This window comes from Coturnix japonica, chromosome 15, assembly GCF_054131305.1.
Source record: "Coturnix japonica strain WE chromosome 15, WE-NBRP24, whole genome shotgun sequence".
In the NCBI taxonomy this organism is placed as follows: Eukaryota; Metazoa; Chordata; class Aves; order Galliformes; family Phasianidae; genus Coturnix; species Coturnix japonica.
In genome coordinates, this window is record NC_140677.1 from 2,123,004 (window position 1) to 2,148,807 (window position 25,804).

The 25,804-nt window shown below is 43.0% G+C and overlaps 1 protein-coding gene across 11 annotated transcripts in view; it reads right to left on the reverse strand.

Moving 5' to 3' along the window:
* LOC107319900 (contactin-4) overlaps nucleotides 1-25,804 on the reverse strand; it is a 242,648-nt gene that overhangs the window by 48,762 nt on the left and 168,082 nt on the right. For all 11 annotated transcript variants that reach the window (XM_085516128.1, XM_015875248.3, XM_015875243.3 and 8 more), the window contains 5 exons: nucleotides 16,968-17,171; nucleotides 11,286-11,388; nucleotides 10,564-10,748; nucleotides 3,132-3,268; nucleotides 1,562-1,691 (listed from right to left, as the gene is read on the reverse strand). In XM_085516128.1, coding sequence (XP_085372254.1) covers nucleotides 1,562-1,691; nucleotides 3,132-3,268; nucleotides 10,564-10,748; nucleotides 11,286-11,388; nucleotides 16,968-17,171 — 759 coding nt within the window. The remainder of the gene's footprint in view (nucleotides 1-1,561; nucleotides 1,692-3,131; nucleotides 3,269-10,563; nucleotides 10,749-11,285; nucleotides 11,389-16,967; nucleotides 17,172-25,804) is intronic.

Here is a 25,804-nt window from a genome sequence, read left to right on the forward strand (position 1 = left end):
CGTCTTTTTCTGTGGTGGTTCTGCCTGTGCTCAGCGTGCAGTGAGGATGCTGTCTTGCAAAGAGTTGGACTCGATGATCCTTATGGGTCCCATCCCAACCCGGGGTATTATTCTATGATTCAACCTACGCTCTAGAAATGGCAGTGACCACACACTCAGGACCAGCTCCAACCCCTCACTGGGGTGGCTGGATGATGGCAGCACCCACTGACAGCCTTTACCTCCTGAGACAATCTGCACTTCCAGCAAAAGTTCATTTCTACAGGAAATACATCAGTGGTCTTATTTGAATTTCTTTCACGCAGTAACACACCCAATACATCTTAGCACTGCAAAGTCTGATTTATTGAATGTTATTGTACTTCTCTTGAACAGCAACAATGACAATCTTTCAAATGATTTCTTTTTTTTGCTGTATTGCTGCTGATTAAAATGACTGATACTGAAAATGCCATAATCAGTAAAGACCCTGTGCTTTGTTCTTCGGGATGAAGTGGGGAATGATGCTATTGAACATATGCTTTGAAAACAACTAAAGCACTATTTTTCATTGCAAATTTGATTTAACTATTCAAAGCTACATATCTATTTTGACTTACGGGTTCCTGGGCCTGTCACTCATACACAAGCTTTCAGAGTGAGGTACAGCATCACAGGATGGCTGAAGTTAGTGGGAGGTGGCCTTGTTCCATCTCAGCTCAGCCTGAGCAGGTTGCCCTCAGACCTGACCAGTTGGGTGTTGAGTATCCCCAAGAATGGAGATGTCATAATCTGTCTGGGCAACCTGTACTCATGTTTGAAACAGCAAAATAAACATTTTTTTTTAATATTTAAATGGCATCTCCTATGTTTCAGCCCATGAGCATTGCTCTTTTTGGGGTGTTGGACACCACTGAGACGAACCTGTTTCTATCATCTTTACTGCCTCCCATCAGGCATTTACACAGATCGATAACATCCCCCAGAGCTGTCTCCATTAGCTTCCCATTAGGTTTGTTGAAGAAAGCAGCGAAAACAGCTTGTTAATTCAATACAGAATAGGAATCTGGAGACTTCAATTCCATTCTCACTCAAAGATGCATCTTCTGGATTCCATGTTAAGCCTGGTTCTAACTGTTAGAGGACTCAATTCACAGGAGGATCTCCTGATATTAACTGGGGTGATTAGGTTAGGTATATACAAAAACAGGGAAGGCAGATGTTGTTTTCTTGGTGAGGGTTTAGGATTGAAGCATCATGATTTTGGATGGTGAAAGGTCTGTTCAGACAGAAGGGTTTTCAGCATCTCCTTGGGACAGTCCAGAGCGTTCTGAATTAAGGCAATGGTTGGGTTGTGTGAGCAGGTTTGCCAGCTCTCCATGCTCAATCATTTGGATGAATGTGAGAATAAGACATGAGGTAAAGAAATCTGTTCTCCACTGATCCGCTTTCTCAAGTTTTCATTTCATGCCATACTTAAAAACCACAACTTGTCCAAAATTCTCAGCGGCATTTCTTCAGATGTCGAAACTTTGCAAAACTGATTTTGGAAAGATTGCAGCACTCAGGAAAGTAAACTTACCTATGACACTCAGTTCTGCACTGGCATAAATGGTGCCGTGTCTGTTTTCTGCGACGCACTGATACATGCCGGCATCCGACAGGCTGACATTCCTTATGGTCAGTGAGCCCTGCTCTATCTGAACTCTGCCCTGTGGGAAACAGTGAAACAAGAAAAGATGTAAATAAGTAGATTCCTCCTTGGAAAATAACCCCAGCAGGAGCTATGTCATTTTGCATGCTCAGGTAGACAAAAAGGCAGCAGTAACAGGAAGAATTTGCATGCTCCATTCTATTTGTTTGCCAACTAAATTTATGTCAGCTTAAATGGAAAAAAAACAACACAGTAGCTGGTAAATGTAATTTAAGTCTAAGGACTTTCTCTTGACTTCTCATTGATTTAATACCTAAACCATTCAGATTAATCTCCCTTTCAAGCAGGTGAACTTGAATCAAAAAATGTACTTTTTTTTCCCCTCCATGGTGATATATCACAGACAACCTAATTCTTTAAAATATTTAAAACAGCAATATTACAGGTATATATGACAAAGAAGGGTAGTTGGTTGCCATCTTAGCTACAATAGGAAATATTCAAAACCCTCTGCAGTTTACTGCAAACAACATAGATGTTAATAATTTAATGATCCTTCACTTCGTATCAGCCACTAACACGATTTAAGTACAAGACCATCTGCTAGTGACCAGCATGAAGCAAGTAAAATTAGTGTGTGGAACAAAAGACCACAGTATCATTTGTCAGCCTAAGGATATGGAGCTCATGTTATCAATTTTAATAAGTACAGCAAAGTGTTCCCTCCCTCCCCAGGAGTTTCACCATTAAAAAATAGTAATATAAAGAGCTATTGGCTTTCTACTTGGCCGTAGGGTGGAAATTTAATGTTTGTGCAATCTTTGTCAGGGTTTGATCAAATCTGGGCAGCCATGTTCTTTCACAGTAAGTGAAGGGAAAAAAATGCAGGCTACTGTGAAGCCAATGCTTTGGTAATTTGTTTTAGTTTGTTGTTATAATTGAGACAATCACAGGACTGTGTGATTCCCCTCGGTGGTACGAGGAGCAGGAACCTGCCCTTTTCCTAAGGATCCTCCATCTCTAGGCAGTTTTTGGCATCCCAGGCAATGGCAGGCTTCTGGTCACCCACAGAGGGACACAAGCTGGGCAGCAGGAATAGGAATGCTGCTAGAGACCAGGAGAAATTCTAAGGTTTGCTTAGCAGCTGCCTCAAAATCTTAAGCTGGAAGAATGAATCCAGGGCAACCCAAAGCCCCATAAGGCCATTACCACTTTTTCACATGTGCACGTCCACTCTCAGATTTGTTGGATCTGTAAATCTTTCATTTCCGTGAGGAACTTTAAAGCTATTGCGTCATTAACAGCTTTCTGAAGACAACCTGTGCCCAAGAGAAAGAATGGGGCATTTCCCTCTTCTCCAACCCAGGAACTCAACCCCACAAAGAATCACCCACCAAGCATGACAAGGAATTACCTACAGAGCAAGGGGATTTCAGAGCACTGCCATCACTTCCATCCCTATTAGTCATAAAGTCATAAGCAGATTAAGGATGCCTACCTGAGGCAGTAGTTGTTCACCATCCTTTAGCCAGCGGTAGGAGGGCTTTGGCCTCCCGCTTGCATGGCACTCCCAGAAGACATTTTCCTCAATGGCTGCGTGTACATCACTGATCTTCTGAATCCAGTTGGGCTGAGCTGCAATGCAAAAGTGAGGAATAAAGCCTCGTGTCTGCCAACAATAGCCTGCTCTCCAGCATGCCAGCAAACAGCCATACATTTCTTTCTTTATTATCACATGTAAGAGTTTGATTTGGGCCTGACCCATGGTGTGCTGCCACATGAAGATGTTTCATGTGTACGAAAAACTCTCTGGAGCCAATCATTACACTGATGACACCGAACATCTCCAAAAACAGATCCTGGAGATATACTTTGATGGAACTCAGTCAAACCGGTGCTGGAAAATTTCAGACACATAATTGTACCTTCAGCTGTGTTTTGCGTATTATCATCAGAGCTCAATGGCTTATTTTAACATTCAGCTAAAGTTTAGCTAGACCCCCACATGTAAAATTACCCCTTGTTTTAGGAAATGGCACAAAACCTCCTTCTGTTGTTACTTTCATGAACACCACCAGCCTACATTTATTTACAATATTTTTTCAGAAAGCCCCATTAAAAATAAAGGACATTCACTCCTTTTAGTTGTCATTTACCCTACTCTGAAGTAAGAAAATCTGAGAGACTTAGTAGGAAGGTGTTGCCAGCAGAGGTCTCCAAGAACCTGATTAATCCTTCTTCACATGCAATCAAGATAAAAACCAAATAAGATTACTCCCAGACAAAACAAAGCAAAACAACAACAAAGTGCATCTCTTTTGAAAAGAGACAGGAAGCAGAAAAAGAGGCCTGAAAGGATAAGTTAAAAAATACACAAAAATATTAAGTTGAACACTTGGCATGCCTATACCTAAAATATTGATATGTGTACTGTTAGGTGATGCTGGGTATACACACTCTGAGAGCCGAGTGCCTTTCCAAACTCTTCTCAGGCTGTGACAGATGTATGTCTAATTCCATAACTACCACATGGCATGCTTTCCCTCTCAGTGTGTCTATGAACTAAAAAGCTTAGTAGAAAGCTGAAAAACTTTGCACAGAATCTGAAATCTGCCTCAAGAAATACTCTAAGGGACTTGCAAGGAAAGCAGAAAGGAAAACTGAATGTAACGATGTTGCAGGAGCAATAACTGAAAATGGGAGGCAAGCAGTGTTTGCATCTCTGACTGCATCTCCTGCCCTGTAACGTGTTAATCTTGTTTATTATCTGTATCTAAAGTGATACAAAAAGGGTTTAAGTGTAGGAAGATGAAAGTCCAGCTTTGTCATTTAAAGTAAGAACCTGATCAACCCCACGCTACTCCACAGGATCACTGGCTCAAGGACATTTGCAAATTACTCATGAGTTTAAGTATTTATTATTCTAAGAACATCTAACTGATAATTTTGAAGAAAGGCTTATGATGCCGTGAAAGGAGCTCTACAAAACCACACAGACCCATCTGCCTTTTTTGCAGTGCTGAGTGTTTCACTCATTTTCCACGTGACAACAAAAAAAAAGGCAGACAAAACAACCAAAGGCAACCTGCAGAGAAGGAAACCCGTAAAAGGCAGAGTCGGCCCTATAGAATATAAATGTAAGCAATGTAAAAAGAAAAAAACACATATATCCTTTTGGGGAGCAAAATAAACTCAGTTTTTTATCCTTATTTCAGTTCAGTACTTATCCTTATTTCAGGCAATCATAGTTCTCGATGAAGGAAAGTTCTTACTCACACCAGTGAAAGACTGATATCCATCTAGTCTTTATTTTACAGTGTGCAGGTTACAAACATGAAGTCCTACCCAAGGCAACAGTGCAGATTCTGACCATGGTGCTGGAACCACAGGAGCCACTGCCAGCACACCCACTGTAACACATGTATGGCACCTGCGGGCTTGCCCCACCATCCATCCTTACCAGTTATTTAAACTAGCTAAGCTTCACACCCCAAAGCTATTTTGTGCTGCAGGTGACTACAGAACAAGTGTATGAGGTTAAAAATATAGCTCAGTGAAACCTAGAGGAGCCCTACGTTTCCCAGGAACTTCATTCTCTGCTGCTCTTTGGGAGACGTTTCTAATTAGGTCAAGCTCTCCTTTGAACAGCTCATTTCAGAGAATACCAGGCACGCTCTTGACTTAATCTGGAGTTATACACAAGGGTTGGTTCATGTAGCAAATATGTTTGAACCACCAAATGAGAGTCGCCACAATATAATGAAATTTGACAGTCTCCCATTGGGGATCGTACCAAGACACGGTAATGTGACACAAGATTTCAAGCACGATAATTAAAATAATTCAAATAAGGATACGAAACCTGCCCTGTGCTAGAAAATTTTCTGGTGTAGCCGCATTACTCAAGATAATGACAAGGTTTAATTTTTTTAATTTAATGGCTGGTAGTGGTGTTCTTGAAAAAGTCCTTCATTTAATTTCTGTGGCACCGAGCAAAGAGGAGCTCTTGCATATGACGGAACAGGAAATATTTTGACTCTTTTAGGAGTAGTTTGACGTTACTGGCTTTGGTTGGAATCTTTCAGGAGGAAAAATCTGGTACTAAAGCAAACAATGACACAGAAGTTGATTAAGGATTCAACTGAGTTGCAAAGAAAATTCATATGCTGCATCTATAAAACAAGAGAAAAATGTTTGAACATGACGCTTCCACAAGGGTAGCTTGAAAGAAAAAGGTGAGAGAGCTGTCTGGTAGTGGTACTTAGGTGGGCAGAAAAAAAGTGATGGAATGGGTCTAAAAAAAAACAGCAAACAAATACTTTGCCTTTTATTACTTTTCAGAAGTCACAAACATGAAGTGGGGCATTTTAAACACTGTGATTAAGGAAGTTTGCCCAGGTATTCTCTTGCTTCTTCAACAGAAAAGAATCTAGAATGAGTCAGTCCTTTGTTGTAAACTGAAAGGCAAAAGTTGGCTCTGGAAAGTTGGACTCAAAGGCTTTTCAAAATGAAATGATAGCCAGTGATGATGCAACACGTCAGAAATAAATAAGAAAAACAAAGAATTACAGGAGTGACATGAGAAACAAAATGGAAATAAATCTGTAGGACTTTATAAGCATCGGCAAGTTCAAAACGGCCAAAAAGATTGGAAAAAATGAGGTACTAATACATACACAGAATCCAATTCTTGGTTGGTGTATATCGATTTCAGTGTTCCTAAGCCAATTTATAGCAGCTGATGACCTGTGTAGGCTGCGTAATTCATCATTAATGGCAGATGAAAGGCTGAATGACTGTCCATTACTATATATATTATGAGGAGACTGAGCCCTGAGCCCACGACCAGAGAAGCCTGAAGATCAGAAAGCTAAGCACAAGAAATAAGAAAAACAGATGGGAGAAATACACGACTAATTAAAAATAAAGACTGTAGCCAGTGTATAAAGTTTGTGCAGGCAAGTGCATGAGTCACCCTGGTCCAAGTGGGGATATAGTTTCTGAAAACAACACATATATGTCCCTAAAACGTTTTCAATCCCAATCACCACAGGAACATGAAACCAGACATTAAGTTACTACTTTTCCTTTCCTTTTCTTCCTTCTTTCCTCCTGACCCCTGCAGGCAACTGAGGACAATTTGAAACCCATACAAGACTCAAAGATGTGCAAATCTCCACCAGAGTCATTTGCTTGAATGTTACATCTAAATCAGGTCCCATCACTTGCCCATGTCTTTGAGCAGTTCAATACTACCACTTGGGCAGGCAGTCTCCTTTCTGGCTTCCTAGAAGACTACCAAACCAAAGCAGACAGGGAGCTCTGCTTGGGACTAAAATATTAAATGTCAGAGGAAAAGAAACAAAGGAGAATTCAAAGGAGTTAATCTAGCAGATAAAAACTACTTTAACTGTCCTCTCCTTGTATTTAATTCCCCTTCTATAAGCTATTCTGCACCAGTGCACGATTCTCTCCCCTCTTATATCAAGTACCAAAGGACTGTGTGCACAGGCACATGCACACAAGCCAGACCCCAGGGACTGATGTATTTTTAACCACTGATGCTCAGGATGCAGCTACCCAGGAGAGCAAGGAAGATGTGGGATGCTCTTTGAGTTGCCTTCGTTCTTCATTTCTCCTATCTGCTTTAGTATCTCCTAACAAAGAGCTATTTTTAGAAGGCAAAATGACAGTAATCTGAACATTTTCCCTGAATATTCTAGAAACAGATTTCTCTCTAAGCAGGTTCCCAGCCATCCTTAGGAAAAGGGGAAGTGGAGGAGAAAGATGCCCGTTCTCCATGCAGAACCCCCCTATTGAGGCAAGGCTTCCTTCAGGCAGCACATTACTCAAAACTCATGAGTTACTTTCCCTCCTGCACTGAAGTCTGAGCAAACCCACACACTGCTGGTAAGCCACCATCACCCATGGAGAGCACAACCAGTGGCGAAGGGACCATAACGTGATTTCTACATTTCAGCTTGTTTTAGTCTATAGTGGCAGAAAGTAGCTTTAGCAGAAATAAAACTCAGGCTCATTCATGAAAAGGGGACTCTTCTCATTGTAAAATTAAAGAGCTGTATACATTCCTCATGGGACTTCCATTTGAGAAATATTTAATCTGAAAAGTGGCCCGGCCAATTAAATGGTTTCTGCTGAATATTTTACAAAGTGCTGCAAAGAACGGTAATTAGTTACAAATAAGCCTGTTTCTTGCTAATACAGATGCTGATGCTTTCAGAAACCATTCTGCCTGCAGTTTTTTTCTCCTCACCTTGGTTTCAGAAAGATGCTTGGCAGAGAATGTACGAGCTCAGCTCAGCTAAAGGACTCCCAGTCCTTGGATATTTTCCAATACAGTTCCAAGTATCACACCAGTCCTTGGATATTTTCCCTCACTTCCAGGCTGTATAAGACAACTTAGATCTGACTGCAAACACCAAAGCCAAACTGCTTGTTTCTTATCCTAACTCTGGCAGAAACAACTTCTTGATGGTGCTGCACCTTCCTGGTCCCTGTGGTCCCCTCCCTCCTTCTCCCCATTTAGGTGCTGGGCCCCAGCAGCCTCCTCCAGCATCAGGTCCAGTGTGTTTGTGGGAGCTAAATACAGGTGGGAATGGAAGACAGTGGCTTTTGAGTTTAATTTGCTGATTCTCAGGAGCCAATTTCAGGTACATGGTATCAGGCCAGGAGTGGCAGATAGAACAAGAGAGTCTTATGGCAAAAAAAAAAGCTGAGTGATCTATCATTCAGAGGTATAACAGTCAAGAAAACAGGTACAAGCCACAGTAATTGCATTAACACTAACATGTTTTCTATCGTGTAGGTCTATCTATCAAGAAGGACATGCAGCATTCAGAACAAAGGCTCCTGAAGAACAACAAAGCACAGACTGTTGTAGGGGCTCAAAGCGGAGAAAATGGAGGAAGAACAGATCTTGCACATTTAATTAACCTTTCCTGCCTCAACGAGGATGTCAAACAACTTTCATGTCACTGATATGCTAACAGAGGAAAAAATAAACATTGATACAAGAATGAAATACAACAGAAGTCAACCTTTCCTGACAACTTCCAGGAGCACTGAAAGAAGTTGACAATGCAGGCAGGGCCGGGTTATCTGCAGCCAGCAGGCAAATTTGAATTTCATTTTCTTTTCCTTCTCTTTTTTTCCCCCTATACTATGCACACACGCAGATAACTGGGTTTAAGAGTGCCACTGTTAGAGCTGGATTTAATCTCCAGGGCTGTGCTGTGACAGTGTGACTGTGTGATGCTCTGCACAAGCCCAAGCCCCATGTCCCACATCTCTGAGCAGCAGCCCCCACCCCACCAAAGCAGCTCCTACATCTCCGCCAGCACTGCTGTTATGTTTCAGTAACAGCACAGTTACTGAAACACAGTTCTCAATATTAAAAAGAAAGGTGACTGCAGGAAAATAGGTGTCATTCAGCCTCATCTATTCATATGAAATGCCTGCAGTAAGTTGCCTTCCTTAAAAAAATTCATTGCCATGTAAAACTTGAAAGCCCAGCGTATAGAAAATAGAAAACCCAGCCTCTTTCACTGCTGAATGGCTGCCACATACAGGCTGGCTGTCCTTGAAGGCTGAGTATGTACAGACTGGCAACTCACCATCCTAAAGATGAGCCTGATTTTTAGTGTATTACGTTTAAAAACAGAAATTAGCACAGGCTGACACCCTTCTGCTCACAGGATGAAAAGGAGATGTAAAGACGGTCCCAACATCTCAAACAACAGAGAGAGGAGGACTCTGCTCTTCCCATGTGCTGAAAAGACACCTGAAAACTGACACAAGCCATAGCAGCAGGTTTTTTGTATGGTCTGCTGCCCATTGGGAATGAAATCCAGACTGGGTTACTCATTAAATCAATTAGATGATAACCTAACATTTGCTATGATAGGAGTCTACCTAAGGGCTGAACAACTGCAGCCTTGGCCCTGGGCTAAGCCAAACTGTAAAACTGTTGAGACATCCTTTATTGTCCATGTGAGAAAAATAGAGAAAAACATGACCAAAACCAGAAATCACACAATCCTGTTGTGGAGTCTTCGTCTATGGAGATACTCGTTCCCATCTGGACATCTACCTGTGTGACCCATTGTAGGCAACCTGCTTTAGCAGGGGATGGACTTGATGATCTCTTGAGATCCTTTCCAACCCCTGTGAGTCTGTGATTCTGTGAATCAACCCCAGGTTCTTCACTTAACACAAAAGATTTCAATCTGTTCTTGCTATTTAACACCTCTTTACCAGTGCCTGCCTCATTCAACCGTAAAAGAAGAAATGCTCATGTGAAACAGAAACTCAAAAAACATCAGGTTTCAAAACAAGACAGATCCATACGATACATTCCAACTAAAAAAATTCCTGAGTGTGATAGCAGCAGGTGCAGAAAGCCTTTAAGTGGCCCTGATTCTGCAGGATCTGACAGCTATGAAATGGTTAAGCCCTGCTTTGCAGGCTGGGCAACTACTACTGGTGACCCCTGCTGCAAACAGTCTTTAACTGGTTATACGCAATTAACATTTATTAACACAAGCTGGGGATTCCCCCTCGTGTGGGGTAACACACATAATAAATCACAAGTTGTAAGCACCACCACGAATCCCTGCTCAGCACTCCCAGCCACATGAAGGGAGATGAAGCTCTTAAAGTTCTTTCTGTGTATTACCAGGCCAATGACCTCCCAGCAACATGGTTTTGCTTTCCAGCAGCTCTGATTCTCAATCCATATGTGCTATTCAGACAGGTTTTATTTCAAATTACACCCTTTTCAAGATGTGCTGTTCATAAATTAAAGTCATTTTAAAAATCCACCCCCCCCCCCAAATGACTTTCTCCCCAAATATTTACTGCACATCACATCTGATGCAATAAAATCCCCTAAAAGCAAGCAATCTGCTTACCATAAAATGTCAGCTGTCCTCGTGCCACGTTTTTTCCTCTCACATTTTCAGCAACGCACTCATAGAGTCCAGCATCTTCTTGCTGAAAATTTGGGATCTCTAGAAGTCCATTCGATCTGTGTCTCCTGGCTTTTCTGGGTATCTGTTTCCCATCTGCTCTCCTCCAGCTGATCGTAGGAACGGGGCTAAATGAGAAAAACAAAGCAAGTAAGGCTTACAGTAAAAGCTATGGCTCCTATCCTGCTAACCTCATGTCTGAGCAACTGGAAACTGCTTCATGTTTGAGGATGATGAAGATGTGGTCAGTCCTGGGATCTGGGATGATCCACATGTACATACTTGGTGTATCAATGCTGAACTGCTCACATAACCTTAAAAGCAGGAGACTGTTATAAAAACACTATTTTGACAAAACTGGAATTGGGTTTCTGCTGTGACAATACATCCATTTTCTTATCAATCCCACGTTTTCATTTTGGAAGCGCTGCTATTATTTACACTGGGAAAAACAGATGGGCTTTAGGTCTAGCATAAGCACTCAGAACTGACGATGCACAAGTGTATCTGTACAAAATAAGTCATGCTTTTTGGTGAGCAAAGTCCCCGCTCCCCAAGTGCTTTGTAATGAGTTGCTGGCAACAACAACTCCTGCTGCGGAGAGCGAGGGACCGCCAGCCCTCGAAGCTGCGCTGTACGCCAGCAGCAGAAGGAGAACAACTTACTTTCCCAGGGCAAAGCACTCCAGTTTCACCGCTGTTCCTTTTGCAGACGGAACTGTTTCTGGGAACTGCACTTCTATTTTCGGCTCGTATTCCCCCATCACCCCTGCAAACATAAAAGAGTGGCTAAGGCTGGGCTGAGGTTTGCCAATAAATTCACAAGCGTTCCTGTGCTACTGCGCGGCTCTTCTCTACATCATTACTTGCCCAATTAATCCATTCATTTTAAACATGGCCTGTTTCTAACAGCCGTGCCATGTGGGCTCTCTTCCCATTTACTGCCAGAGGAAAATCAGAACCAGTGCTCCACACCATCTGCCACAGATTAACATTTCTTCATGGCTGCATTACTTTTTGCTTTTGAGTATTCAGGGGGTTTTGCAGGTAACTCGTGAAATAAAGCAATAATAAGGGGGTGGGGGGCTCACCTTCTAGAAAATGAAATGCGGAACAAATAGCCATTAAGAAAAGTTTCAAAAGCACTGGAGCTAATCAAGACTTCTATTAACTTCAAGGATTTGGAAGCACAGAGATCATGGCACAGTGATGGGCTGTGGTTGTGGCACTGCTTCCTCTCCCCCTGTGATGCAGAGGTAGCGTGAGGTTCCTTCTGGCTTTTCTTTTTCACATTTCAAATGGTTTAAAGATGAAGATGCTCACTCTTAGGCTTACATTGGGTGTCCCCTCCCATGCTGACCTCTGCACTGCACTTTGTGCTGCACTACCAGGTTACATTGGCGTTCTTAACCTTTTCCTTTCATGTAAGTCGTACTGCTATGTTGCATAAAGAGCAGCTGTTGCACAAAGTCAGCCATCCAAATGAAATGCGCTTGTTAAAGATATGGATGCTGTCCCTGTACACACGTCTTGGCCAGCACACAGAGCAGGAAGCACGTGAGTCTGCCTTTGCTCCAGCATTTACAGATTACACAAAAAGGAATTAAGGAGCACAATCCCCATCAGCTCATTAACAGAGCAGCCCTGAAGGGCTGGGAGATTCCAGTGCTATGGAGGCAAAGTCTCTCTGCTCTCCTGATTGCGATTTACCAAATGGTGCCTAAAGTATTTGCTGGGAGAGCTCCAGGCAGGACAAGGAGCAGTCATTGCCCAGCTGTTCCCTAGGACAGGACTCCACAAACAAGTGTTTGCAAACAATGCAGCTCTCTTGGCTAATATTAAAATTTACTGAGATCTTTTCCCCAGAGAGCGTTTCTATATTCTACAGTGCCACAGAACTGGCAGGGGAAGAACCATGGAGGTTGGGGTTGGCATCCTATGACTGATACACATTCTATGCCAGCCTGGCCAGATGCAGCCAGGCTCCTCGCTGCCCTGCACAGCTCAGCGAGGGCTTCCTTCCACTTCCAGCCGTTGCCCTCTCCAAGCAGAGCTCCCTGGTGCTCTGTCTCAGGGAGGGTGCAGCACCCCCAGCCCACGATAGGGCTCCACTGGCTCTGAGCTGAGGTGGAAGGAACCTCACAGAAGAACATGGGAGATGCTCACAGGATCAGTCTTCATGCCAATGCTTAATCCAGTCCCTAAAAAGCAAAAGAAACAGGAGCAATTCTTTCCTCTTCACTCCCAAAGCATTAATTCAGCCCCCTTATGTAAAGCAGGCTGTAAAGTATCATTTGACACTAACGGGCTATTTAGGAAATTAAAGCAGAATGTATTATTAACACATTCTTTACCTGACGGATCAGACGATGAGGAATGGGAGGGGGAAAAATGGCTTTTTCCCTTTTTTTTCTTTATTGCTCAGCCTGCTTTACCTTGGAAAGCTGTGACCCTGAGGGGACAAAGCCAAGGCAGGCTGCTGAAGGTGCCAGGGCTGTAGGGCAGATCCCCTCCTTTCCCTTATGCTGAGGAACTGTGGCTTAACAGCATTACTGCAAACACTCCCTACTTCAATACCAGCATCTGCACCTAGAAAACCACCAGGATCCCAAGGCAGCCCCAACCACCCCCCTGGTGACACCAGGTGTACATCAAGCTCTGGCTTCCCTGCCTTAAAGGAAAAACATTGGTGCACTGGAGATAACTCGATATCAACCAAGCTCTTTTTCACACAGACAGTCCTTATTTTTTCCTCCTGTTCCTGGGTGAGTTAACATCTGACTTAGCATTGCAGGTGGAAAGAATAAGGGAGAAAATAAAAGGCTAAAAGAGAGCCCAGGTTTGTAGCTTGGAGGATGTTTTCAGTGTTGTGACACATCAGATGCTGTCTGCGTTTGCAGTTCAGAGGATTTTGTATTTTTCTCCCAGTTTCGAGGCTTAAAAATGTGCTTTTGGATGAAAGTTCCAGGAATTCAGAAGCAAACTCATTTGTCTGAGGATATGCATTTCCTGACAACACCTGTGAAATGTTAAAGTTTAATTGGCCCATACAGCTGCTGCTGATGGTAATTTCATTCCAGGTCTATTGCAGCTCTTTTCCACTATTACTGTTTTAATTTTGATGTAAAAACCCAAAGTGCATTTTAAAGAGAAGTGGAGCACTGCAGAAGGGCTGCTGCGGCACTGGGACTGCAGCAGAAAGGTGCCAGGCAATTGCTTGGCACTCACAGGTCCCTGCTCTGTCTCAGCTGCACCGAGAGCTGTGCTCCCAGTGGATGCCTTCAGGTTTTGGGGTCACTCCCAGCCTTTGGGTGCCATGCGTATTTGGTTCTTTATTATACTGCCCATCGTGGAAATAATGCAGTGAGCCATTTTTGTGCTGCATGAGATTATGTGCTGTTAGGACAGAGAGCCTGGCCTACCAGAGGCATGGCACAATGTGCACAATTTTGCCCCTCCTGAAGTCCTCTGGGGTTTCATCTCATAGAATCATAGAATGGCTCAGGTTGGAAGGGACCACGAGGATCATCAAGCTCCAACCCCCCTGCTGCAGGCAGGGCTGCCAACCTCCATCTTTAATACTAGCCCAGGCTGCCCAGGGCCCCCTCCAGCCTGGCCTTGAACAGCTTCAGTTATGGACCATCCAGAACCTCTCTGGGCAATCCATTCCAGCACCTCACCACTCTCTTGGTTAGGAACTTTCCCCCAATATCCATCCTAAATCCTCCCTCCTTCAACTTAAAACCATTTTCCCTTGTTTTGCCATTACCTACCCCTGTAAAGAGTTGACTTCCATCCTGTTTGAAGTCTCCCTTAGGGAGGAAGTTCTTCCAGGGAGGAAGAGCTTTCTGAGGATAACAAATGGTGCACACAGCAGCAGGAAGGGAGCCTGATTCCTGCAGCTCTGGTTGCTAAACAGCTCTGCAGACAACAGCTGATTTGTAAGTCCGGAGCTCCACCAGTGAGAACAAGTAGAAAGAGAAGCATAAAGGCACAGGGAGGGAATGCAGTCTGCCCATCGGGTCAGGTCTTACGCTGTATTCCTGCATCTTTCCCTTTTGCAGCCTGCTATGGTAAAGCAAGCCATGATTTAAAAACATGCTGAAAAGCTTTTTTCCCAGGATGATCACATGTAAGTAAAATAACCATGACTAAGACGACAGGTATTCAGCATACAAAGCCTAACTGACTTGTGGCTGAGTCTAGAGAAATTACTGCAATACGTTGAAGAAAAAAGGTGGAAAAACCTTGTGGGGGCTCAGGCAGTGATCCCAGCCCTGGGAATGCTGCACAGCAGCCCAAGGAGGGCAGCAGCTGCTGGGCTGGGGGGTGGGAGGCTGGAGCTTTGGCCACAGGGTGAACACCCAGCTATGGCTTTTGAGAAAAACAGATTTCTGTGAAGTCTCTTTGAGAATTCACAGCATGTATTTCAGAACAAAGCCAGTCAGGCGGTACCTCCAACACATGTAACGCCAATCTCTTTTGTGCAGGGTTTGCTGGAGGCGGTCAGCAGCCCCAGCCCAGGCCGAGGGTCCCAGTGCTGCAGCCCCTCAATGGGGTCCCCCTCTGGAGCTGCACAGGAGTCCCACATGAGGGGAGTGGGTTGGTGACTTACATTAATCCAGGGAGACACATTATGCTTTTTTCCCCCCATTAAATTCACTAATTGAAGTTAAATGGAACTGAAACACTAACTGCTGATGAACCAGCCTCTGAGGGTACTGATTTAATGACATAGGGTTGTAAAGCAAATAACATATATTGCTGGACATGCCAAATAGGAGTACAAAAGATAAACACAACACATTTGCCAATGGCAGCATCTTGTGACTCTTATTTCACTCTTTCCTCTTCACAGTGCCTATGTATATGCTTCACTTTTCAAGCACGACACAGTGTTCTGTTCAGATTTTATAGGGTTATTCTACATGGAATGAAAAACTGAACCTTGCAGATTTTTTAAAATGAGGTCTGTGTCTAATAGTAGTGCTCTCCTATTTTAAAACGCACGTTCAACTTTTGATTACTGTCATCCATGGCTCTGCAGACATTACAGCACCTTTGCTGTTTAACTCAGGAATGCATTCCGGAGCTCCTCAGAGGTTCAATTAAAGTTTCATATCTATAATAAACAGCAGAGTGCACATCAAAGGAATCTGAGAACATTCCTGCGAATTACCTCGGGAAGGCAATTGGTCTCTGTAAATAAAGCTGAGTGCGTGCAGAGGAGCGATGTGCTGGGGTAGAGCCCTTGGCAATGCACTTGACAATGAGGATGACTACCAGTCATCACAGCATTACCCTCTGCTTCGGAAACAGAGCAGACGCTGAGCTTGGTTTTGACAAATGGAAGCACTTTCTGCTAGGTAAGGCTTGCAAAGAAGTTCTGTCTCTTTAATACCTACAAACATTTATTGTTCAGCACTGAAAATGATAACATGAGATGAATTTAAATACTCCTCCCTATCTTTCACACCGTCTTAGTTTCAGCCGGATGGAATTGCCTTCCTCAGAGCAGCTGGTGCGATGACTTAGGCTGGACTCAGAGGGCCACGTTTGCTGCCACTTACACTACTGCATTTGTAGATGTGTTATAAGGGGAGCGGATCTGAGGCACAGAACAGCAGCCATCCTCACCCTGCCCAGCACAACAGGGGCACTGCTCCTCACCCCATTCCACCAACAGCCCACTGTGGGACCTCAATTACTACAGACAAATGGCTGCAGCTGGCAGCACCACATCCCCGTCCTACACAGGAGGAATCTTTGTGAAATACCACTAGGTGACAACGGATCTTCTTCTAAAAAGAAGTTTCTAATAATACATTTCTATTTCTGGAATGAATGTCCTATATGTTAGCCTTTAAACAGACGCTTCAAATTAACATGCAAATGTATTTTTCTTATCTCCTTAGAAATGACTATGATACAAATCAATTGCCCGTGTAAATTTAGAAATCCTCTTTTGGTTTCTTTTCTTTTCTTTTTTTAGTATTATTCCACAGACTACTAAAAATAGCATGGATTCTGCTGGGAAATACAGCCTGAACTAACTGTTACCGAAACAACAAAGTGCTTCTGTACACTTTTGGGCTGCAGAAAATGAACAAAACTACAGTAGAGACAAACTCTAAAGTATATTTTATGAAAGTTCCTCCAACAGTGGAAAAAGCAACCTTGGCCACAGCATCACAAAACCCATCAGTGCGAAGGACGTTGAACCAGTAGCTAAACCACACACAAAGCAATGCAAAGGGGAAAAATCTCTCCCTTTATCGTAACATGGAAATATTTGAGGCCATTCCTTAAATTACGGGTGACAGCCAAAGAAACCCAAACAAGTCCTACCGTCGTTCCTGAGGATGAGCGGGGTCGGCGGGCCCAGGACCCGGCTGTTGGTCACCGTGTTGGTCACCACACACGTGTAGTTGCCCACGTCAGAAGCCTCCACCTTTGCGATGTACAAATTCCCTGTCTCCTGCGAGACGAAGCGGCGGTTGTCCTGGTGCACAAATGATGGGTACTCATTGAAGATCCAGGCATAGGTGAGCTCTGGAAGCACAGGGACCATCAGTGTTGGTGACAGACAAACCTTGGCTGATGAGGGGCTCCAGCCCAAACCTCAACTACAGACCCCAAAATGATTTTCACCTCGGTTAGGAAATACAGACACATCACAGCCCATGAAATGGTTTAACAGTAAACATTCTGCAAGTTCTCAACTTTAAGGCCAGAAATTTCCCAACCTGACACTTCTGAAATTGTGTGTAGACCTCAGTTCTCTTGAAATGTTCCTTAGAGTTCTTCAATCAAGAGTGTAATGTATTTTGTGGTAATTCCACTTCTGTCACGGACATTTCAGCCTTCCTGACTCGTGACTTTTTTTTTCTTCTTAGTTTTTGTTTGAGTTTGGAGGAGGATCTGCCAAGCTGTGGTATCATACACTATATATTTCATTCATCTGGAATGCCAGAACCAGCAAAAATTCCAAACACTAAATTAAGCAGCTGTAATCTTATATGTGTCTAATTAGAAAACAATCTGCATTTTGTAAGGCATCTTATTTGGGCCAGAAGAAGTAACAGAGAGACACGCTGCAAGTGGCTGCAGTTTGTAAGTGAGGTTAATGCAATATAACCCTATTATATTTGCCTAAGACTAATATGCAAACCCACTAGAAATGCTTGAAGAACTCAAGTGAGTGCAAGATCGTTGCAGTTTTCTAAGGCAACAGTAATTACACTAAAAAGCACATTCTTAGTTTAATACTCTAATGAGTCATAACTGTAATTGACCTCCACTACCATTAGGTATTTTGGAAAATACATTCTGCCCTCACGTTCCACTGTTTACACACACAAGAGGCTGGAATGCAGTTTGTGGGCTTTTATTTATTTATTTTTAACAACAGGATTATAAAGTGCCTGCTTAGACTTCTAGGAAGTTATGATAATTACGTTTACATGGGAATATCTAATCATCATATTTACACACATGTATCTAATTATAAGTAACACCACGCTGACGCCAAGAGGATACTCAGGGCAAACAAAGGAGCACTTCTCATTTGGCTTATTATTTTCTGCAGGTAGTTTATTATCTTTTTTTCTTTTTATAATTCTCTTCTGGTGAGGAATTGTCTTGTTCCCCCAGAAACACCCAGTAACAGCAAATGAACATCCCTGCTCCGGAGCAAACAGAGGCGTTTAAAGTTGAGCAGGTACCCATTGAAGCTCCCCAGTCTTTGTAACATTTAGCATTGACTGATAGATGGTGAATCAATCACACGCTCTTCAGGAAAACACAAGACTGGGAGGGTTTTTGTAGATCAGCAATCCCTGCCCTGCCCTTTCTCAGGATGTTGCATGCTCCCGTTCACAGACAACCCAGAAGCACCAAGGTTTTTGGCTCCTGCTTTCCCAGTGGAAGTTAATTTTGCTTTAATTGCTTAGAACCCACTATTTTCTAAGTCAAATATTTTTATTACTAGGCTATATCCACGTGCTTCCGGGCTAAAGACACCTTTAGCTTAAGTAGTTCTTGCCTGGTGAGAGCTATGCTGGTGAGAGCAATGAAGAGCCCATCTGCCTTCATTCTCATGACAGTCATTTCATTCTTAAGAAGGCTGTGGTAGCTTTTCCTAGGCTCTGTTCTGGAACCATAGAAACACTAAGGCTACAAAAAACCTCCACGATCATCCAGTCCAACCACCCACCTACCACCAATATTTCCCCACTAAACCACGTCCCTCAGTACTATATCTAAATGCTTCTTGGATGCTTCCAGGGATGGTGATTCCGTCAGTCCCTGGGCAGCCCATTTCAGCACCTGTTTGCTCTTTTGAAGAAGAAACTTTTCATAATATTTGACCTGAACCTCCCCTGGTGTGTTTTCAGGCCATTTTCTCCAGTTCTATCATTTGTCACATGGGAGAACAGACTGACCTCCACCTCACCAGAGGTTAGTTAGACTTAAGACTGTAGTTAAAACTCAAGACATTAGCTACAAGTCTTGAATATACATGCCATTTGAGAAATGTGAAAGGCTGGAAACTCTATTAAGGAAGACACGGGAGAGCAGAAAGCAGATGTGAAGCTGTGCAGGAGTAAGGAGGTCTGACCAAAGAGAGAACCACAATACAAACAAACATGGATTCAACACCAAAGGCACTAAAGGGGACCTATTTCTATAGAGCGTGAGCCTCCAAAACCTCTCCTAAAGGCCTCTTGAGGTAATACTGGTTTTGCTACATGAAACTAAGGAACTCCAAATCCAAATGCTAGACATAATAAAGATCTAATGTCACAACTCTTCCTTCCTTTCATTAAAATAAACCATGGCATGAAAATGCAACTGCCTGAATTACTCAGCCTTACATGCTTGGAGCAGTCCATTATTGCTACAAGAATAGCTGGATAACGGTCTTGCTAAAATAACACGGGATTGATGGAGTATAAACCACAGGAAACAAGGCAGACTGGAGTCTCTGTAAGTGCATTTGCTTGTGTGGCAACATGTAAATAAATACTGTATCTAACTCACTTTGATTTCCTTAGAGATCCTAGTGCAATATTTATGGCTTTTCAAACTTGACGGATTTCTTTTGATAAGGTTTCAGATACTAATTGCTCTGGAAGTGATAGACAGCTCCCATCCCATAGGCAATTTGTAAGATCTGTGTAAACAGACACTTAAAATACAGCCTGAGATAGCTCCTGGTGGCTGCGGGTGATGGAAACATTTACCACGTTACAGACAAGCACTCTTTCAGCACAGAGAACACACAGTAACAAGCAAGTCATGATTCTAATTACACATTATGCTCTACATACTCTATATTTCAGGAACTTATTACAAACTTCTGCTTTTTAATTTGGAGAGTGTTCCATTAGAATGGTGGGGTCACCATCCTTGGAGGTACTCAAGGAACGTTCAGATGTTGTACTAAAGGACATAGTCTAGTGAGGAAACATTGACCATAGGTGGATGGTCAGACTGGATGACCTTGGAGGTCTTTTCCAGCCTTGGTGATCCTATGATTCTATTTTGTCTCTGTCTCGCTTTTGCCTTTTACAACAAGAAGCTCTTTTCTTTATATATATGTGTGTGTATATATATATACAGTCTTTTCCATAAAGGCAGGACTGCCACTGTAACGGCCTCTGTAGCTACTGTGGGTAAAGCAATTAAAACATTAAAATTACGGTTACCATAAAGCTGAGTGGGAAAATGAAATTTTGAAATTAATATTTGCCTAAAAAGAAAAAAAAAAAGGGAATAATTTATCATTTTTAATAAGAACAGTGTGGTACAATACACTATTAGTTTTTATGGGCTTTACTGAAAGTTACAGAGATTAATCCTGTCATTAACAGCTCCAATAATTTATATATTATCACCTACTATGTCACTCTCAAGTCAGACAGGCGGGAGCTATTATTCAAGGTGAAACAAAAGCTCAGCAGCAGTTCCTGTAAAGCGTAATAATTATACTTTGTTCCACAGAATAAGAAACAGATGTGAAATTAAGAAAATGAAGAAACCCTTCCCTGCATAACAGTCCCAAGCAACCTGAGCTGTGACGGTAGCAATACAACGTATTAGTGCATCCCTTGGAGATGTTTTGAAATGAAAGGTGAGGGTCATCCTGCTGTGCTATCCCTAAGGACAAATGAGCTGCAGGTGTAGTGAATACGCTCTGAGTTAGGTTTGTACTTTCCTTGGTCTCGCTCCATAAGCCAAGCATGGCAGTTTACCATATGGGATCCGTGCTCTGCGCATGGCTGGAGTGCAGGCTGCATCTGCTGACAGTGACAGCATATAAACCTCATAAGAGAATGATTTTAAGGACAATTTACAGCTTTTGTTCTGTTTTTCCTCCAATTGCTTGCATTTCTTAGTGTTTAAATTTCCCTTGAGTGGTACTAACAGATTGTTTTGATTGTGACAGTAAATTCAGGCAATGATAAAGTGCAACTGATTACCTGACGAATGTCCTGCAAATTTGTTTTGTATCCTCACCTCACTAAATTTTGCTGACTGCTTGTAGGGGACATTCCTAACTTCAAATGTCACTGGCATCTGATTGCTTAAATCAAAGTCCTTAGCCCCCCTGAATAACACAACAAGCTGACCAGGAGGCTTAATGCACTACAGCTGTTTGTATGAGCATGCAGTGGGAAGGAGAAGACAAAGGACTGTCAGAGAAAGATGAACTCCTGGCATTACTTACCACACACTTGGCCCTACTCAACCCCCACTGCTCCTTTCCACCCATACCTGTTTTGTCTGCAGCCTCAGTGTTACACCTGGAGTTTGGGGCAGTTTTTCTCCTTCATGGTTTTATTATAATAGTAGAACTGCATGAATTATGCATCGTACACATTTCTTTTGTGAGCCCATAGCCCATTTCATTGCCCTGCCAGCACTCTGGATCAATTTTTTATCTACTCTTCTTAAATAATTCTTAAATAATTGCCGCATGATTTAAAAGAATCAACCTGGGTGCAAACACTGCTCGATAGCTCTCCCTTCAGCTCCATGCTCTGGGGCAGCCAGGTAGCAGCACTGCTTCTGGGCCACAACTGCACATTTTAATAACAGGAGTCATGAATAATGGATAAGATTAATCTAAAGTTACTAAGACATTTTCGGCTAACCAGTCGTCTGTACTAAAACTGACAATGCTGCTACTCAACAGTCAACCACCGGCAAAGGAAGATATGAACTATCCTTGCAGATAGGGCAGGAAAATGAACCCTTGATACAAGTGAATCAATGTTCAGAATTTAGCTTAGAAAAGCATGAAAGCACCACTGGTCAATTATGGACAATGATGATATGGTCTTTGACAAAGAAAGCAGAATCATCTGTGATGGAGTATTTACCCAGATTGTTTAAGGAACAGCCACACAACAACACACTCCTGGAAACCAATCACACACAAATCCAGAAGCAGTCAGATCCACCAGGGTGTAAAGCAGGAAGGTGAGGGGGTTAATGAGGTGGGAATTGGTATGAAGACATGAAACCAAAGGTGATGGGCAGACTGAGGTCATCTCTCCATCCTGAGGTACCATCAATTACAACTATGGCATCCCTGTGGTTTTTCAAAGCTTTTCTTAAAATCCTCCAACAGTGACACTGTAACTTCCCCACAAGGTCTAGCAGGGCATAATGCACCAGAAGAGAATGGGGTGATGCTGCAGGTTGCACTGCTGTCATCTCCACACCAAGCAAGCAGGCCCTCTCCAGTTTGAGGCAGTAATTCCTGCAAACGTAACTGTGCCCCCGTGCGTACTGACACATTGGTTTATAGCAGCAGGAAAGCTGGATATACTGTACACACTCATGCATGAAAACGCACACAGTGAGTGCAACTTCCAGTGCCCATCATCAGAGTTTGCCATCCTAGTCACAAAGAAGGCAAATACACAAACTGGTGTCATGCACATTAATGAATGAGAAGCACAAATGAAGGAAACACACCAACTGGCCAAGCTTTGTGTCAGACTCATCCTCACAGCCATCTGCAATGTGTTCAGGGCTATGCTTGCTTCCTGGCCCCATGACTCCATGCCGACTCAGCACACGGAGCTCCACGTGAGAGTAGTAAAAAAGGTGAGAGGCCCTCATTACCTGAAGCCCAATCAATAATCACCTGCATCTGCTGCATCTCCATTTGTCAGCATCAAAAATAGTTAAATATTGGATGGCTGCCCATAATTGACCTGGCTTATCTCTCGCTCACAGCCTCCAGCCCCAGCTGATGGCTGGCTACACCACCTGCACGGCACTGCAAACGTTAATGAGTATTGCACCATGCCTTCTGGGACTGTGACACATTTCTAACTTGAAATTCCCCCAAGGAGAGAAATCATCATCAGCCTTTATCTATGACTGAATGGAAAATGTTGCAGAAAGTCCTGTGCTACTGTATTCACCACAGCTAAGTAAACAAACCTATTTCAAAAAGGCCTGATAGGCAGCGGACACCATCCCACGCCTACAGCAATCTGGCTTAAAGGGTGACAGGTTTTGTCTAACAAACCTCATAAATGGTCTTACAGTAATGTACAGCTTAGCCTGAAGAAAACCCCGAAACGAACTCAAACTGCAATTGTCCCAAGAGTTTGATATTTCTGGGGAACCTTGTTATGCATTTAAATAACAACCAGAGAACCATGTCCAGGTTTCACACCTACATGTTGCATGCAACTCCATTTAACTCCAGATGATCTCACAAGCAATGCACAGAGCTTTATGATGCTCACTCTGTTTTTAAGCTGATCCCAATGAGGAAATGTAGGTTAAAAGAAACCCACAATAATAATAGCTCAACATGTTTCACAGAGTAGCATCAGCACCCCCACGAAGGATCACAAAGGAGCCAACAAAACACCTCTGTGACAGATACAGACAGCAGCAAAGGGAAAGGAGGGAGAGCCAAAACAAAAGACACAGGGGGCCAGACTGAAGCTATTAGTTACTTATGGGCAAATATCAAATAAGTACGCTGTTAATTCTGCACTGTATTTCTGAGCTGCAAGATTCAATCATTGCTTGTATTTCCCCAGCTTGTTCTATGCAGTGCTGCAGATATCACCTTAAGGAATGACTCGCAGATTTAATCCATCAGTTTGTTTTCTGTTTAAAGCCAGGGAGAGTCAGCCTAAAAATCTTCCTTTTTTTGTGCACTTGCTTCAGTAAAGCTAAAGGTCCCTGGGCTTATTTTAAAACATATTTCAATGTGACCTAGTTAATCCTTTAATACCAGCCTTCAGTACCTTTGATCAGCCTCTTACTGTAGCTATGAGAGATTAGATCAAACCTTTCAAAAAACAAAGTCGGTTGTGGAGCATTTTGTAACTGCATTGAATTAATATTACAATCAATTGGCTGAAGGGTTGAAATATCTGGCCAAGCAGTGAGGGTGGGCAGTGTGTCCTTTAGGGGAGAGCACTGCACAGATATCTCCATACACAATGCCATGCTACTCCTCTACACGACGTAGGAAAACAAACCCTGTTTACACATTCGATAGGCAGTGTTTTGACATACATCAGTCCAAAGCAACATCATGGTTGCACATTGAGACGTATGAATCAGGTAAGAGAAAATGTTTAAACCAATAACCTGATTTATTTTTCATGTCCAGAACAACACCTCAGCAGGACGGAGTGTAGGACTTCGGCATTATGTGGAGCAGTAGTTACATTCAGAGACGTGGAAACTCAAATCTGACTGCAGAACTAGAGATGCAGTGCTGACGCTGAGGGCATGCTTTCTGTTATGAGCATCCCAAGGGAGCTGAGAGCAGATCAGACCCTGGCTGACCTTATGAGTGTAGCGCCAGTGGCCATTTACAGTGGGGTGAGTGGGGGGGGGTAAGGGTTGTGGCAAAATGGTTAGAAGAGCCTGGGAGCCGTCCTCAGATCCCTAATTTATTTTGCATAGACATGAGGACTTTGGATAAATGCCTATTGACTGAACGCCGTCAAATGACAGACTTCACTCTTTAGGCAGCCTCTGTCTACCCTACCCTTTCCAATAGCACTTCAATCTTCATTTAGAAGCAAAAGCAATATAACAGGGGAATGCACCACGTGACTAGCTTGAAGATTATCTCTTTTTAAACATGTCAAGAGCTGCCACTGAGAAATAAAAAACCCACTAATGTCACGATCCTTATTATTTCCAAGGTCTGTACTGGAGAGATGAGCCTCCTCTCTGCAGGAGTTACAAGCATTGGCCATCCCACCTCCCTGCCCACCCTGGGACAGTCCAGCTGGGGCACAAACACACAGCCCACTGTAAGAGGGCAAAGCCACAAGGAAATCTGCTGTCTCATTTAAAATTGCATCACAAAGTTACAGAGTCAGAACCTTCCCAGCCAGAAAGCAAAGCAGCTCTGCTGACACTGAAGGTGAATAAATGGTGGATGTCAGATGAAAATTGGGGTCTGAATGCTTGTGTGAAATTCTGTCTTCAACCATGACCTACTTTGCAACCCCTACTCACAAAGCCCAGCCCTGCTGAAGCAGGGCAGATTGCAGGCCAGGCACAGGCATTGCTCACACAGCCAGGTTCCTAGAGAAGCCCAAACCCAAAACGTGCTCAGCATTTGTTACTGGAAATACTTCTGATTTCATGAACTACTCAATTAAAACAGTACCTATGTGTTCATACGTCATCAGAAATATCAGTCTTTTGTGCAGGCAGAAGAATGGTGAGTTACAATAGCACATTTCCCTCATCCAAATTTGTGAATAATTTCTCTTGCTCTCATACCACTGAATATGTTGATAAACCTCTACACATGCTGAATCAGCAGTTTTAGAGAAAGGATCATGTCAGATTAATTTTAATTTCATCCATTCCCATCCCCTGAGAAGCTCTTCTTACCCTTAATAATTTAAATGCTGACCACAGTGTAATGTAAAAAATAGATGATGGGAGATGCACTCTGAATGGAAGCTACAACTCTCAATCACTTCTTATTTAAATGAGTTACATATGCCTGGATCTAAGTTTAATGGAACTTCTTTTCCTGAACTGCAATAACCCTCAACAATGCACGCTGCTGTCCTGCAGCTCCACGCACACTGCCTTGTTGCTGCTGAGAGGAGAGCACCAGATAGTGCTGCTGTGCCTAGAAGTGCTGCCAGACACAGCAGCAAAGGTTT